This window comes from Eucalyptus grandis, chromosome 8, assembly GCF_016545825.1.
Source record: "Eucalyptus grandis isolate ANBG69807.140 chromosome 8, ASM1654582v1, whole genome shotgun sequence".
Lineage (NCBI taxonomy): Eukaryota > Viridiplantae > Streptophyta > Magnoliopsida > Myrtales > Myrtaceae > Eucalyptus > Eucalyptus grandis.
The window spans coordinates 73,219,400-73,235,253 of record NC_052619.1 but is presented as its reverse complement, the minus strand read 5'-3'; the positions used below and the strand labels follow the sequence as shown (position 1 = coordinate 73,235,253).

Below are 15,854 nucleotides of genomic sequence, written 5' to 3'. Positions count from 1 at the left end.
ATCCCCCTTACCATTCTGTTTCATCTTGGAACGCCACATCCGTATATCATTCATGGTCCAACATCCTCCATTTTCCTCCAATCCTGTACCATGAAGAAATTCATTTATCCTCACTCGCACCATACTTCATGCCCAATACCCGACGCAGTTTATCCCTAGCCCCAATCCAAACTAAACCTAAAGTTGTGGACCCTACCTCTTCTAGTTGCTGAAGCCGTTCATAGAGCTCCCTTCATGCACGAGCCATAACCCTTACTTGTCCTTTACAAGCTGAAAATAAAGTACCTGTCATCCTTTTTTTCCCCTTGTTCTGCAATTCTGCAAGCTCCGTGGTGTCTTGACTTGGTGGTTAGCTTCTCTCACGCTGTTCTTCATGTCTATTTCTTGCTCAGCCTTCCAATTTTGATTCATTGCTCGGGCATGTCCTATAATGGTAAGACAGAGTCGACCACGGACAGAGAGTCGGAAAAGGAACTTAGGCTTGCTGCACTTCGTAGAAGAATGGGAAGAATGTGGTCTGAAGATGTTATAGTCAGAGTGCATGAGAAAATTCTTGTGGAGAAATTGCGAGAATGCAACCCTACCTTGTTGGGGAAACTACACTCAAGACCTAATGTTAACTTCCAAGCATTCCTACTAACCATGAAAAGGGCATGGAAAATAGAGAACGTGGTTTGTGACCAAATGGAACCAGGCTTATTCTCATGCACATTTAGCTCGGATTTGGAGAAGAGAAAAGTACTGGAAGCTAGCCCATGGTCTTTCTCAAATAACTTGCTTATCCTCCAACAACTAAACCCTAAGCTGCCAATCCGCTGTCATGAATTCACTCATTGTGCCTTTCGGATGCAAGTACTTGGCTTGCCTCTAATTCGAATTACTGAGAATGCACTGCTTGAAGTGGCATCAATAATGGGTAAAATTCTGGAGGTGAAGATAGAACCGAAAGGGGGCAACTTGTGCAAAGTTGGAAGGGTACGGGTGCTTATGGAATTATCATAACCTCTATAATCAGGGGTTGTGGTGAACTTTGAAGATGATCAATTTTGGGTCGATTTTAAGTATGAACGACTCCCTTATTATTGCCACTCTTGTGGGAGAATTAGCCACTACACAACTAGGTGTGAGGAAGTGCCCTACACAACTAGGTGTGTCTTTTAAACGCTGGGGGAGGCTCAGCCTCGCCGGGCCACCGCCAGGTGAGCAGTGAGGCTCGGGTCGATGAGCCTCACCGTGGCTCGGTGACTCCGGGAAGAAGAAGAAGAAGAAAAGAGAAGAAGAGAGAAGAGAGAAAAATAGATTCTAGAAATTGTTTCCCGGAATAAGAAGTTTTTTTATTATTATTATTTCTTATTTTTGTTCTAAATCTATTCCTGGGAAAAAAAAACATTTTTGGTTCCCGAGAACAAAAGTTTTACCAAATAGGTTTCTATTCCTTTTTCATTCCCCGGAACAAAAGAACAAAAAATAGTTATTCCGAGGAACATAAACACATTTTAACGAACATGCCCTTAGTTTCCACACACACGACTTACAAACAAATACTATTTCCTCCTCCTTTTTTGTTTTCTTCAGGAGACATTAAAGATGGTTGATAAAGCTGCCACCGAGAACAACCAAAACTATCAGCACCAAGTTGGTGACATCTCTAGTGAAATGCTTCCACAGGGTGACTCCGGATCTCAGAGTAAACCCGCACTTTCCACTAATTTTTATTCGGTGAGTGTCAATTAAACTTTCAAGTAAAACTAGACAAATCCCAACATGGTCTCTTATGGATGAACAAGTTTGAAGGTCCTTTCATTTGGCTGAACACAATTTAGTTTCCACACGCGCCACTTACTAACAATTGCTATTTCCTTCTCTTTTTTTCTTAAATTGTTTTCTTTAGGGGACATTAAAGATGGTTGACAACGCTGCCACCGAGAGCAACCAAAACCACCACCACCTAGTTGGTGACATCTCCAGTGACATGCTTCCTCAAAGTGACTCCGGATCTCAGAGTAAACACACACTTTCCACTGATTTTGATTCGGTGAGTGTTAATCAAACTTTTAATTATAACTAGTCAAAACCCAGTTGAAAGGACATGGTCTCTGATGGATGAATAAATTTGAAGGTCCTTTCATTTGGCAAGACAGGCTTTAGTTTCCCCACACAAGACTTACTAACAATTGCTATTTCCTTCTTTTTTTCGTTTTCTTTAGGGGACATTAAGGATGGTTGACAATGCTGCCATCGAGAACAACAAAAACCACCACCACCAAGCTGGTGACATCTCCAGTGAAATACTTCCTCAGAGTGACTCTGGATCTCACAGTAAACACACACTTTCCATTGATTCTGATTTGGTGAGTGTTAATCAAACTTTCATGTAGCTTTAGACAAAAACCAGTTGAAAGGACATGGTCTCTGATGGATGAATAAGTTTGAAGGTCCTTTCATTTGGGAAGACAGGATTTAGTTTCCCCACACAAGACTTCCTAACAATTGCTATTTCCTTCTTTTTTCGTTTTCTTTAGGGGACATTAAGGATGGTTGACAATGCTGCCATCGAGAACAACAAAACCACCACCACCAAGCTGGTGACATCTCCAGTGAAATACTTCCTCAGAGTGACTCTGGATCTCACAGTAAACACATACTTTCCATTGATTCTGATTTGGTGAGTGATAATCAAACTTTTATGTAGCTTTAGACAAAAACCAGTTGAAAGGACATGGTCTCTGGTGGATGAATAAGTTTGAAGGTCCTTTCATTTGGCAAGACAGGATTTAGTTTCCACACATGAGACTTAATAACAATTGCTATTTCCTTCTTTTTTGGTTTTCTTTAGGGGACATTAAAGATGGTTGACAATGCTGCCATCGAGAACAACCAAGAGGACCACCACCAAGCTGGTGACATCTCCAGTGAAATGCTTCCTCAGAGTGACTTTGGATCTCAGAGTAAACACACACTTTCCATTGATTCGGATTCGGTGAGTATTAATCAAACTTTCAAGTAGATTTAGACAAAATCCAATTGACAAGACATGGTCTCTGATGGATGAACAAGTCTGAAGGACTTTTCATTTGGCAAGACAGAACTTAGTTTCCACGTACACGACTTACTAAAAATTGCTATTTCCTTCTTTTCTTTGGGGGGACATTAAAGATAGAATTTAGTTTCCCCATGTCGGTAATTTCTAGCCTAAATTGGCTAGATGAGTTCAATTGTTACCAATGTGACAAGATATATAACTAAATTGGTCAAATTGAAAGGTTTAGAACCGATATGATATCAATGCAATTAATTTAGGACTTTTTTTGGTACTTTTTTTGGTCTTTAACTAATATGACAGTTCCTCAAGTCACAGGTTTCATCTTTCTCAAGTTGTGATTAAAGTTTAAAAAATAATAGGTAAATGAAAAACAAATAGTAATAACAATAGGAAAGAGGAAACGAAGCAATGGTCGGCAAGTAGTTTATAGTTTGCACTGGCTTTGAAGTTCGAACATCCAATCCAGTGCAATAACATATACGGACGAGAAACGAGCATTGGTACCTCTTACGGGAGAGTGAATGTGAAAACGGAGAAGATCCTTACGCTAGCTACTTACTCTTTTCTCCTATATGTAATTAGTGCCCGCTCTTGTTAATTCGTTCTTATTCTTGATAGTCATGATAAATTTGGTGTCTCATGGCCTTGCAACCAGTTTCCTTCCATTACTCAGGATTCTTGAGCAACGTTCTGTTTTGCCATGTATATGTTTTGCAGTATAACCACTCTATATGATTACCTCAAATGCACTTGGCATTTCCTCTGCACTCCCATCCAGTGATCAAAACCAATTCATCTTTTAAGAGCCTGTTTATCAGACTTGATCCGCTCATCCAATTGGCATATTCATGAAGAAATTCTACTTCAATCAATATGACTTTCCCTTTTATTGATCGTTTAGGACCACACTTATGGCTACAGTAGTACAGCTGACGTTTATATACTCGAATAAGCTCTAAATATCTTAGTAAGTGAAGCAAGAAAGGATGGAACAGGTGAAACTATTTTATGACTTCATATTTGTGTCCCAAGTGTGGTCCTTTGGTCTTTAGAATATGCTCCAACATTATGTTTGTTAGGAGGGATTAGGAGGGAAGAAACATAGTTCCAAAAAATACAATCATGTTTAGATGGAGAGAAACAGACGGATGGAAAACCTACAAAGGTTTAGTCCATCGTTAATGTTCTTACACGAGATTCTCATTAGGTAGTAATTAGGCCATATACGGTACTTGGTTGAGCCATTTTGTCAAGAGCACAACTATAGTTACTAAAAATGTCGCTAAAGAGTTCTCCCTAAATGGTGTTTGCAATTTCCATGACCTTAGACAAAGGCAACGATTAAAGACTCGATGAAGAGGAAGATGATATATAGTTCTTGCTAAATTTAACAGTAAAATTTGGTGGAAACTAACAAAGGGTAAATGTATTATATGTATACTAGTTTGAGATTTTTTGTGACCCATAAATTATTTTTGAGTAAATTTATCAAAGGTGTATCAGTTTGTGGGACATTTGTAACAAGTGCACCAATTTATGATTTTTTGTGGTGTTAGCCCATTAATTGATCCACGTCAAGTACATGTGGCATCCAAGTCAGCAATTCAATGACAATATTTAATGAAAGCTAATGGAGAGTAAATATATCACGTGTACACTGATTTAGAGCTTTTAGTAGTAAAAAAATTAGTCTTGGATTCTTTACCCAAAAAAAAAAAAAAAATAGTCTTGAATAAGTTTGTAGCTAGTGTATCAGTTTGGATTTTTGTTTGTATTAACTCTATATAATTAGTGCTCACTCTCGTTAATTTGTTCTTATTAATGATAGTGATGATCAATTTGTTGTTTCATGGCCTTACGATCGTTTCTTTCCATTGTTCAAGATTCTTGAGCTATGTTCTGTTTTGCTGTGTATATGTATGCCGTATAACCACCCTATACAATAACCTCAAATGCCCTTGGCATTTCCGTTCTACTCCCATCAAGTGATCAAAACCATTTCGCATTTTCTGTGTTGTTTTGGATCACACTCAAGACTGCATGTGAACGTTTATATGCTCAAATAAGCGTCAAATATTTAAGGGAAGCGAAGGAGGAAACCGGTGAAACTGTTATGCGACCTTGCACCTATGTCCCATGCGTGGTCCTTAGGTCTTTAATATATGCTCTAACACTCTTAAGATCAGGAGGGATTATGCGGGAAGGGAAATAGTTCTCAAATTACAGTCGTGTTTGGATGGAGGGAAACAAACGGATGAAAAGAATTAAGAGGGATTAGGAGAGCAAAAAGAAATGATCTGGTTAATTTCATAAACAAATTACATTTATAACGGATTTGTGTATTAATAAAATAATTTTTTTCCTGCTCACTTGTTCTTTCATTTTACATATAATGGGAAATCCATGAAGGATATTTATGTCATTATGCATTGTTTTTCCTTTCCTTTTCCTCGCTAATATCTAAATATTATCATAATCCAGTCACTTACGGTCCTTTCTTTTCTTTTTACTCATAATCATTCAAACTTTTCGTTCCCAATTACTCCATCCAAGCTGATAATATGCAATCAGCTCTTCCTTTATCCGTGGATTTCTTTCTTTTACTTTAGAAGCCATAATAATATAATGAAAATGACTTAGTGAATGAGCTCTAGTAAACTTAGAACACATGCCAAATTTCACATGGTGAGTGTTTTTTGAGAGAGAGAGAGAGAGAGAGAGAGAGAGAGAGAGATGACTGAAAGAGGAAGAGTGGGATTGAAGAGGTTGACATATGATTGAAGAGTATGCCCCAATGACATACTCGTCGGGTCCTCCTGTCACGTGAGTTCTTTGCTTATTCCTTTTCTTTCCTTATAATTTACTTTCAAAGCTTTTTTTAATGATGTAATGCAACCAATGGTTCTCCTCTTAAAGGAATGAGAAGAATAATAATTTCTACTAAATTTTATTTGCAAATATCATTCAACGAGCGGGCCACCTTGTGGATGGATATCCTTTTCTCCTATAGTGTAAAATTTCATACAATCACTTAAAATAGCCATTTAGCATTTTTTTTTTCCATTGTCAGCGAAAGAAGAACAATAAGAAAGCATACTCTTTGACAGACGAATTTAACCATCAATGCAAAAGAAATCATTTTATGCATTCGATTAATATGAGTTCGATACACAGTATTTTTATATCACTTGCATTTCATAAATTTCCTGTTTACGTTAAAATCACATAATTGAAGTGATGCTGAACATTACTTTAATATCTTCCACGAATCCTAAGTCCGCACATTGAAGTACCCACACTTCAATCCTTCTTCTCCCTCCATTCTAAGTACTACTGTTTCTCTCCCAACTACACTTCCATACATTCACATGTTTGGCGCAACCATCTCTTGGTTTTCAGGTGGGTGCACAAAACACAAAGCAATCTCAGAGTCAAAGAAACACCGACTTTCCACCGATTTTGATTCTATTAGTTTTAATTAAACTTGCCGGTATAACTGGACAAACCCAGATTGAAACAACATGGCTTCTGATGGATGAATAATTTTGAAGTTCTTTTCACTCGGCAAGACATAATTTAATATCCAAACACACAACTTACTGACAATTGCTGTTAAACTTCTTTTTTCGGGGGACATTAAAGATGGGTGAGAATGCTGCCACCAATAACGACCATAACCACCAGCACCGCCGCCACCAAATTGGTGACATGTCCATTGAAATGCTGCCTCCGTGTGTCTCCAGACGCTCTGACGACGAAGGCAGCCGCAAAAGAACCGGTAATCAACCTTATCTTCTTATACTATATTGTCTAGTTCTTTGATACTTGTTTACTTCAAGTTTGTTACATCAGCCTTACAAAATATACATTTTTTGTACTATGAGTAAGAGTTTGATATGTTTTAATTCAAGTGTAATTCCTTCATTAATTATTGGATAACTAACTTAAGAGACAATCGAAGTTTTCCAATTGTAAAGAGTTAATCAGACTTTATCGGTTGACCGATCAGGGAACGTATGGACGGCCAGTGCAAACATAATAGTAGTGATGGTAGGAACAGGAGTGCTTTCGCTGGCATGGGACATTGCTCAGCTGGGTTGGATTGCGGGCCCTGCTGTGATCCTATTCTTCTCCCTTGTGGGCTACTACACCTCTTGCTTCCTCTCTGATTGTTACCGCACCGGCGACCCTGACAATGGTCATCGTAACTCCACCTATGTGGACTCCGTTCACTCGATTCTTGGTAAGGTACTCTATCATCATGTTGTTGCTTCTAACTATTTGACGGCCGTACTTTGATTAAATTTCCCATTACCATGTGCTTCCAAATGTACAGCAAAATGAGTCACGAAACTTTTAATTAGATGATAATTGTGAGTCTACATTCTTAGGCTCCGTTTGTTTCATGGCAAAAATAAATGATTTGGACTACATTTTCCTAAAAATGATTATTTGTATTGCTTATAAAAGTAAATAAACGAAAAATATTTTCATTGTCCACGAAAATATTTAGACACAAATTGTTGTTGATAATGAAAACATTTTCTATTAACTAACTAAATCAATTGATACATGCGATTATTTTTTAGGAAAATGTTTTCTAAGATTATTCATTTTCCGCAAAACAAACAAAGCCTTATAATATTAACATCTTCAAGGTTTATTCTCAGGTGGAGCCAAAGTAAAAGCATGTGGTTTTCTTCAATATATAACCCTATTCGGAAACGCCATTAGCTGTATCGTCGAAGCATCTCTCTGCATGATGTGAGTGCAATTCTACTTGCCCAAACTCTTAACAAATTTTATTTAGCAGATCACAATGAACTTCTTGTTCTACGGTTTCTGATATAACCTGGTTAATTCAATCTTATACATGTTCCCTCTTTCCAAAAAAAGGGCAATAAAATATATGAATTGCTCCCACGAGAGTAACTGGGAGAACCGGTGCTACATTTTAAGCAATCCATATATGATCATCATCGCCGTCACAGAGATTCTGCTGTCCCAGATTCCAGATTTCGATCAAATACGGTGGATTTCTGTTGTGGCTGCTGTCATGTTCGTCACTTACTCTTTAATTGGTCTTGGCCTAGGAATTGCCCAAGTTGTAGGTACAGATTTATTCTTTTCTCAAGACAGATGGCCATCAAATTCAAGAGATTATATTGCCAATACCATAAATAAGAAGTTGTTTCCAGCAATTTTTTTTTCTTGATGAGCAGATACTGGAAGTTTCAAGGGTAGTTTTAGAGTAATAAGCGTTGGAGATGGGACTGAAACCCAAAAGGTATGGAGGATCCTCCGAGCTGTTAGAGGTATCGCAAATGCGTACTCATTTTCTCAGATCCTCATTGAAACTCAGGTACTAAAATATGATTCCATCAGTTCAAAAACTAAGGAAATGGTTAAGAGTGGATAGAACAGACAGGAACTACCTTGTTTTTCCTTTTATCTTTGTCAGGACACCATCGGATCTCCGCCATCAGAAGCAAAGACCATGAAGAAGGCCATTTCTCGGAGCACCGCAGTGATGACGACTATCTACATGCTATGTGGCTGCATTGGGTATGCTGCTTTCGGAGAGGCCACTCCAATAAATTTTCTGATGGAATTGGCTTTTTACAAGCCATTCTGGCTTCTCGATATTTCCAACGCTGCTATGGTGATCAATCTCGTTGGAGCTTACCAAGTAAACAGCCAGCCGATATTTGCCTTCGTCGAAAAATGGGCCGATCAGAGATGGCGTGGTAGTGAGCTCATCGCTAAAGAGATAAAGATCCCGGTACCGGGCTTGGGCCAATACAACATGAATCTCTTTAGGCTTGTTTGGAGGACGGTTTTCGTGATCCTGACCACTGTGATATCGATGCTAGTGCCGTTCGTCTTCAACGAAGTTGTGGATATCATCAGCTTGGGATTTTGGCCTTTAATGGTCTATTTTCCCGTCGAGATGTATATTAGACAGAAATCAATTGACAGATGGAGCCGTAAATGGGTATACCTGCAAATGCTGAGCATGACCTGTCTTGTGATATCGATCATGGCAACTGTGGGTTCGATCCCCCAACTTAAGGACGACCTTAAGGCTAATCGGCCATTCGGGATGAGCTACTAAAAGTGCATGGACCTTTGGTTGATCGGCCATTTCAGAAGAAAAAATTACTATCATGGAAGTTTCAAGTTTCATTGTTTCGTATGGAATTACGAACTCTGTATCTTATATCCATTGCATAGGAATATTTGCTTTTTATGCAAGTGATGGTCGCACATTGTCCTTTTGTTTTAAAAGAAAAAAAATCTGAAAATTTCGGTTTAAGTCACCACGTTCATGTACATTGGGTTAGGCTCCATTCATGTGGTAATAGGTGTGCCGGCCTCCCAAGATTAACATGAGTGAGGGAATTGTGATATGAATAACGAAGGTCTCATATTATTATCACGTAATCAAAGGTAATTAATCGAAATCTCATAATTTGAAAGAGTTGTATATTTTTTTTTTTGGGAAGATGACAAAGAGGAGATGTATGGATAACAATATTCAAAGAAAAAAAGTGATTTTTTTTCCTGTTGGACAGTACTTCTTAAAAATAGAAAGATGAAAACTCCAAACGAAGTATCGATGATAAAGGGCATAAACCCACGCAAACATCGCAAATGAGTTACATTGATTGGCTCGTTAATATTGCGATAGTAGTTATTTCGTCAGTTTTGGATTTTATAACGAAATGTCTTTCATCAAGTGTTATATTTTGACTTTTATTAAAAGAGATTCAGGTTTTGTGTTAGTTTTGGACAAAGATGGTCAAATGCGAATGAGACTATACATCTTATAATCTCAAATTCAAAGAAGTCGCTATCTTAACACGAGCTTAATATCAACGATGGTCAATGTTGAAAGCTAACCGGTAATATCATCTAAACTTACTTTAACGTAATAATAAAAACCAATTAAAATTAAAGTAGTTTATACAATATTAAAGGTACTTCGACAATGCTGGATACTAACAAAATGCCTAGAAAGCACTACTCTCTACTAAGTTCAAGGAAATCTAATCAACGGTGTTGGATAATAAGGATAACACCTACTAGACGCTTCTCCTAGATGGATATGAGGACATAACGTTGGAATCTAATCGATGATACTAGACAATGAAAACAACACTTAATACACACTGCTCCTAGATGTGTATGAGGACGTAATGTCAAAATCTGATCAACGATGCTGGATAGTGAAAACAACACTTAGTACACACTACTCATAGACGAGTACGAGGACACAATGTCGGAATCTAATCGACAATGCTAGATAGTGGGTTAGCACTGAAATTTAATTAATAGTACTGCTCGGGATATAGATACTCGCTGGAATTGAATTTACGACGGAAATCTTAAGCTATAACTAAGCTAAACTAAGTAAGGATAAGTGCAAGATAAAGTAATTTTGTGTGTTGTTTAGGGGGTTCTTTGTTGGATTGCTTGTGGTATTTATAGGCTGATCTGGTAACCGTCAATGGTCGATTACTTTCTCCTCAAGAGTCGCTCAACTTTCTATGCTGAACTGCCTTATCCATATTTAGTTTCTGACCTCTTTGACAACATTCTCACGGCTTGTTTAGTAGGCATTAACTGCTCCTTTTGAGTTTGGTGCCATTTTAACTATTCCCGCCTTTTTCCACTGTCAATGTTGTATCTTCATTAGTGACCCTTGGCTTCGACACATGGTAACCAACTGCTTCATCATGGAATTATTTGTCTTTGCTTTTTTGTTTGTCGAAATTTAGCCCAAGGTTTCTAAAAGTCTTTGGCTATCCTTTATTTTCATAACCATTTATAGGTTGGGCCAATGTAGATTATGGCCCATATATCGCCATCAAGGGCAAGTTTATAGTTTTTTGTCCCTCATGACCAGCACGTGCTTGTAGTAGTATTTTTGAGTATCAACATATGGATTTATTTATTTTAAAGAAAATATCTCTTTCTGTGCATGGTCTGTTATGGATGATCATTATACCTTTCTATTTTCTAACATATTAGCAGTTGATACGAATCAATGGCTCTCATTGCATCTTGACACGTCGCTTCGGTTTTTGACAAATATTTTTAATTTTTGAATTGTTGTCTCCTACTCCCAATAGAAGAATACGCCTCATCTTCTCTTTTGTACTTTTGTCTTATTCCTTAAATCCTAAATCCTTCATACTACTTGTAAGCTTTTCATGGTGATCGAAGCTCCCAAATTCGAACCTAAATCCTATATTTCGAACTTTGACTGCTTTCTTTACATCAAGGAAGCCAGTTATTGTCGATTTCAACTTTTGAGCGTTGTAGAAGAGCAGCATACAAATTTGTTGCTTCTTGGGCTTGCCCTTTTGGACAATAACCATGCTCCACTGCCTCTCAAACCTTGTTTCCCAACCATGTGGAATGAGAAACTTTCAATTTAGTACTCTTCTATCAAGGATATCTGGACATTTGCTCCTAGCAAGTTTCGAAGCTTTCCTTTATTTGAAGAGAATTTCCACGCCTGGTATTTCAATTATAGGATGATTTGCCAACCTAGTTGACATGGATGAATGCGGGCATCGAGATGGTAGTAGAGGTTAGCATGTTGTCCCATGATCTAAATAGAGAGTGGCTTTTTATGTCTGCTTCTCATCCCCATCTATCAATTGTTTCTTTTTTCCTTGGGGACCCGTGTCTGTGACCCTTTTAGGCATATTCACTATATTTGGGTTTGTTCTAGATGATATTTTTGTAGATGAAATCGAAGCTCTTGAGGACTTTTCCATTTTTAATGGTGTCCTCACTTATGGAACTTTTTTTGATGAGTACCATAAAACCTCAGGTCCTAGTCTCTTCAAAGAACAAACTACTTTCTTACTTTATTCGCTGTTGAAATATGTATTCTTTAATCCATCCCAAAAAGTCTCAAAGGATTTCTTTAGACTTCTTGCCAATCTTGTGGGAGGAAAGAAAGTAGCTCTTGGCCCGCTTGTCTTAGCCATCTTGTATAGGAGTCTTACCTATGTTGTCATTTCGATGATGCCGAAAGAGACCAAAGTTCTAGCTGGTTTATTCTGGATTTTAAAAGTATGAATGGCTCTTTATTTTCCTTTCTTATTCAGTAGAATTCCTCGTGCTCTTCCGTTCAGCCCATCGTCGAAATCCATGTAGCCAAAACCTCAAAGTCTATGTTACTGACTACTCACCTTATCTCCTAGAAAGGTTCTTGATGACACTTCTCCTTTTCTTTACTACCTCCAGGAGATTCTAAATTTTGACCATGCTCATGTTGAACTCTTCCCTTATGAAGCTTTCGAGTTCTACTACCTTTTTTCTGCAAAGATTCAGCACCTAGATGACTTCGATACATTTTGGTTGTCTCCATTTGACCTTCCGATACGGCTCTATAAAAAGGAAAGATTCTACCATGGGTTGGAAGCCTATTCTTCGCAGTACTGTGCCAAGTAGTTTGGTCTTCATCGGGTTATACTAATGCCAATTGCTTATTTCATGAAGTATCCTTTGATGAACAAAAAAAAAAAAAAATTACAACTATAAAAAACGCAAGCCCTTTGTCTATTGCTATTAGATAATTGTGACAATATGGGGCCGATTTTCTCCAAATTTGGAAGTTTTTTCAATTTCTCCGGGAGTTATAGCGGGATATACTAGCTAGTAGGTCTCTTTCACATTTGCAATCCCATATGAAGAAGCCATCAAGATTGTTTTCAATCGAATAAAGCAATGCCGTCCCAGTCGATTGAAACAACTAAGAAAGGCAAATTAGTGTTGGAATATCCTCTTGAACTTGGTCCTCCAATCATATCGACAACACTTAGAATTGGGGCTTCGAAGGGACCGACGTTCATATACCAGCTTCGTCGTGGCAAGAGGATCTAGAGCAAGAAAATCCAGGAGAGGATCCGGGGCTAGAGCAAGAAGATCTAGAAGAGGAAGAAGAAGAACCATAGGAGGAGGATTACGGAGAAAGGCTAGTTAGGCGTCTGCTTGGACTATCAAAGGTATAATCGATTAATCTCCTCTAATTCTCCTATATTTTTGCTAACTCTTCTTCCTTTGCTATCTAGATACGCCTGTTGGTGTTATAATATCTCAACTCAATAAAAAAAAAAAAAAAGGATACTTCTCCCCTTTCGATGAGGAAATAACCTCGACTAATGGCTGAAGATGTGGCCTTAATTCCAATAGAAGATAGCCACATGTCTCCAAATGAACCTAATAACTTCAATGGTCCACTTAAGGCCTCAATAGAAGATTTCCAGGGTACAGAAGCTCACCTTTTAACTCTTGGGAATGCTGGGGTTGTGCTTACCTCTGTTCCTCTAGCAATTCATGGCAAGTGTTTTTCTCTTTTCTGTCATATCTTTGTTTGCTTATTATGCTTTTAGGTGTTGACATTATTTGACATGACAGCTATTAATGCATCAACTAGTGGCAAGGAATCAACCTAGCATACTTCTACTTAGCCTTTGATCGAAGATATTGTTATGGAGCTTGGTATGTATAAGGTCTCCTTACTCTGTTTTAGTAAATGAACTAACTTTTATCTTTACTTCTTTCAATATGACAGTATCTATCCCTCAATCTCCACCAACCATTGCATCTTCGACAGCTAATGTCACTCTGCCACAAGTTCCTCTTTCCATTCTTGCTGTCATTCATCCACAAAGAGAACAAGACTTCTCTAGTTATTCTGGCCAATACTATCAGTGCTTTGGATGAAGTCGTTCGTGTCCTAGTTGTTGATACTGGTGATTTGACCTCAGGAGTTTCCTCATAAGTGGTCAAACTTGATAGTCTAAAGGACAAGCTAGCACAATTTATGTTCCTCTCAAGTGTTGGTATATCATGATGATGAGCAGTCGGCCCACCCATTCTTAGCTTAAGTCATTGATGGGTGAATTGAACAAAGATGATATTGGTGATCTTCTGCCTCCAAGCCTTAAGTCAGGGCTCAAGGATTTCTATAATAGGTTCTCATCTATTTTTGATACTTATCATCAGAACCGGACTCAGTTCACAATGTTAATTGTTCTTAAAGAACCTCCTTTTGAGCTAAGTAATCAAGTGAAAGAGGCAGAATAATAGGTAAAACAAGATCATTGATCTCTGCAAGTTAACATGAATGAAATTGCTGACCTTGAAAGGAAGGAGTATACTCTTGAGAAACAAAAGGTGGCAATTGAAAGGAGATTGGAGGAAGTTCACTAGAAGCTGGAAACCAAGTTTAATGGCAAAGCCCCAAGTGAAAATCAATTGCGCAAGTCTGTAGCTATCCTCAAGGGAACGAAGATAGAAGACTATGCTCGTTGAAAGTAGTAAATTTCAGAACGTCATCGTGTCATAAATGAATATCTAAACCAAAACCTTGGTTTTGACTAGCTCATGTGTAATCTTCAGCAAGATGTAAAATCTTTCTTATACCCTAAGTCTTCGGAATGAAATTGTCACGTCTCGATCCTCAAGCACGCACTCATCTCTTATCTGGTCGATATAATAGCGACATCCCAAGACGGATAGCTGACCCATTCCTTTTTAATACGCATGCGAAAGCATATAGAAAATTTCCAGATAATAAAACAATGAGATAGAAAAGTAGGGCCATATTTTTCAACATGAAAAACCACAACCACACTTTTATACTAAGCAACTCTCATAGTATATATTACAATATTATTCACAAAAGTCTGGTCTATCACGCATCAGTATACATCTCGGGGTTTGCAAAATAGGATGGGGCCTTAGTCCTCATCCGGGTCATACTTTGGATCGTCCTCGGGATCCTCCTCTGAATCATCCTCTGAGTCCTCTTCAGGCTCCCCCTCTGGATCATTCTCCTCATCAGGTTCCTCCTCTGGATCATCCTCTGAATTAATGACCACTCGTTCTTCGATGCTCCAGCTGGAATCCACGTTGGAGTATAATGGAGACTCTGGATCGCCGAGCTTGGGATCCTTTACATTTACTACCAATCCATCCTTAGGATTTGTCGTCCCTTCTCTGTACATCTCTTCCAACACATATAAAGGCACATCACTTTTTGGCATGGGACCCTCTCTTCGCCCATCATGGTAGTGATGGTACCACGACCGATACTCGTGGGGCACCTTATCAAGTTTACTCACATCAACCCAGACAGTGGACTTGATCAATATGTACTTCGGTCCTTCGGGATGGTTATGCATATGGAAGTTGTATCCTATCTTCGTAATATCTTAGGGTATACCAAAATGCATGGGAGGATGAGGAGATGGAGGTGCTGCCATCTAGGGGCCTGAAATGTTATTCCACAATGGGGTGAGACGACGTCTCAGTGAGTTCTACCCCTTAAGACTCGATTAGAAGGCCAATACGTCATAAAGGCTGCCTATGCATAACACGGGTCAGAGGACTTACCTTAACCTCAGATTCCACCTACAATACAACACAGTTCGAATAGGCACCTAATCAATCACCACACATCGAAACATCGATCAATCGAGCTAGTCAATTACATGTCACTCATATCACTCCCCGGTCATTTCATTCAATACTATCCATTCTCCAAGATAACATATCAAGTTACCGAGCCAGTATGTTATAATATTCGTTCTCCGAAATGACAAACTAAGTCACCGAGCCACTATAATATACTATTCATTCTCCAAGATAACCTATCGAGTTATCGAGCTAGTATATTATAATATTCATTGTCCGAGATGACATATAGAGTCACTGAGTATATAAAACATAACGTACATTCTCCAAGATGACATATAGAGTCACCGAGCCGTTATGGTATGTCGTC

At 38.4% G+C, this 15,854-nt stretch overlaps 3 protein-coding genes across 3 annotated transcripts; 2 read left to right on the top strand and 1 right to left on the bottom strand.

Annotated features, from left to right (window-relative positions):
- The first annotated feature begins 1,639 nt into the window (after positions 1–1,639).
- LOC120286585 lies at positions 1,640–3,099 on the top strand. Its single transcript, XM_039298869.1, has 4 exons — positions 1,640–1,719; positions 1,892–2,035; positions 2,208–2,351; positions 2,837–3,099. Exons 1-4 carry the CDS (start codon positions 1,657–1,659, stop codon positions 3,005–3,007), a joined length of 522 nt encoding a protein of 173 aa, XP_039154803.1. The 5' UTR covers positions 1,640–1,656; the 3' UTR covers positions 3,008–3,099.
- A 2,689-nt stretch (positions 3,100–5,788) lies between these two features.
- Positions 5,789–9,421, top strand: LOC120286090 (amino acid permease 4-like). The gene is made up of 6 exons (XM_039299438.1): positions 5,789–6,821; positions 7,053–7,286; positions 7,714–7,807; positions 7,940–8,154; positions 8,266–8,405; positions 8,505–9,421. The coding sequence occupies exons 1-6, from the start codon at positions 6,686–6,688 to the stop codon at positions 9,156–9,158; spliced, it is 1,473 nt and encodes a 490-aa protein (XP_039155372.1). The 5' UTR covers positions 5,789–6,685; the 3' UTR covers positions 9,159–9,421.
- Positions 9,422–14,808: 5,387 nt separating this feature from the next.
- On the bottom strand, positions 14,809–15,252 carry LOC108958099 (nucleolar protein 3-like). The gene has a single exon (XM_018869993.2). The coding sequence runs from the start codon at positions 15,250–15,252 to the stop codon at positions 14,809–14,811; it is 444 nt and encodes a 147-aa protein (XP_018725538.2).
- Between the last annotated feature and the right edge of the window lie 602 nt (positions 15,253–15,854).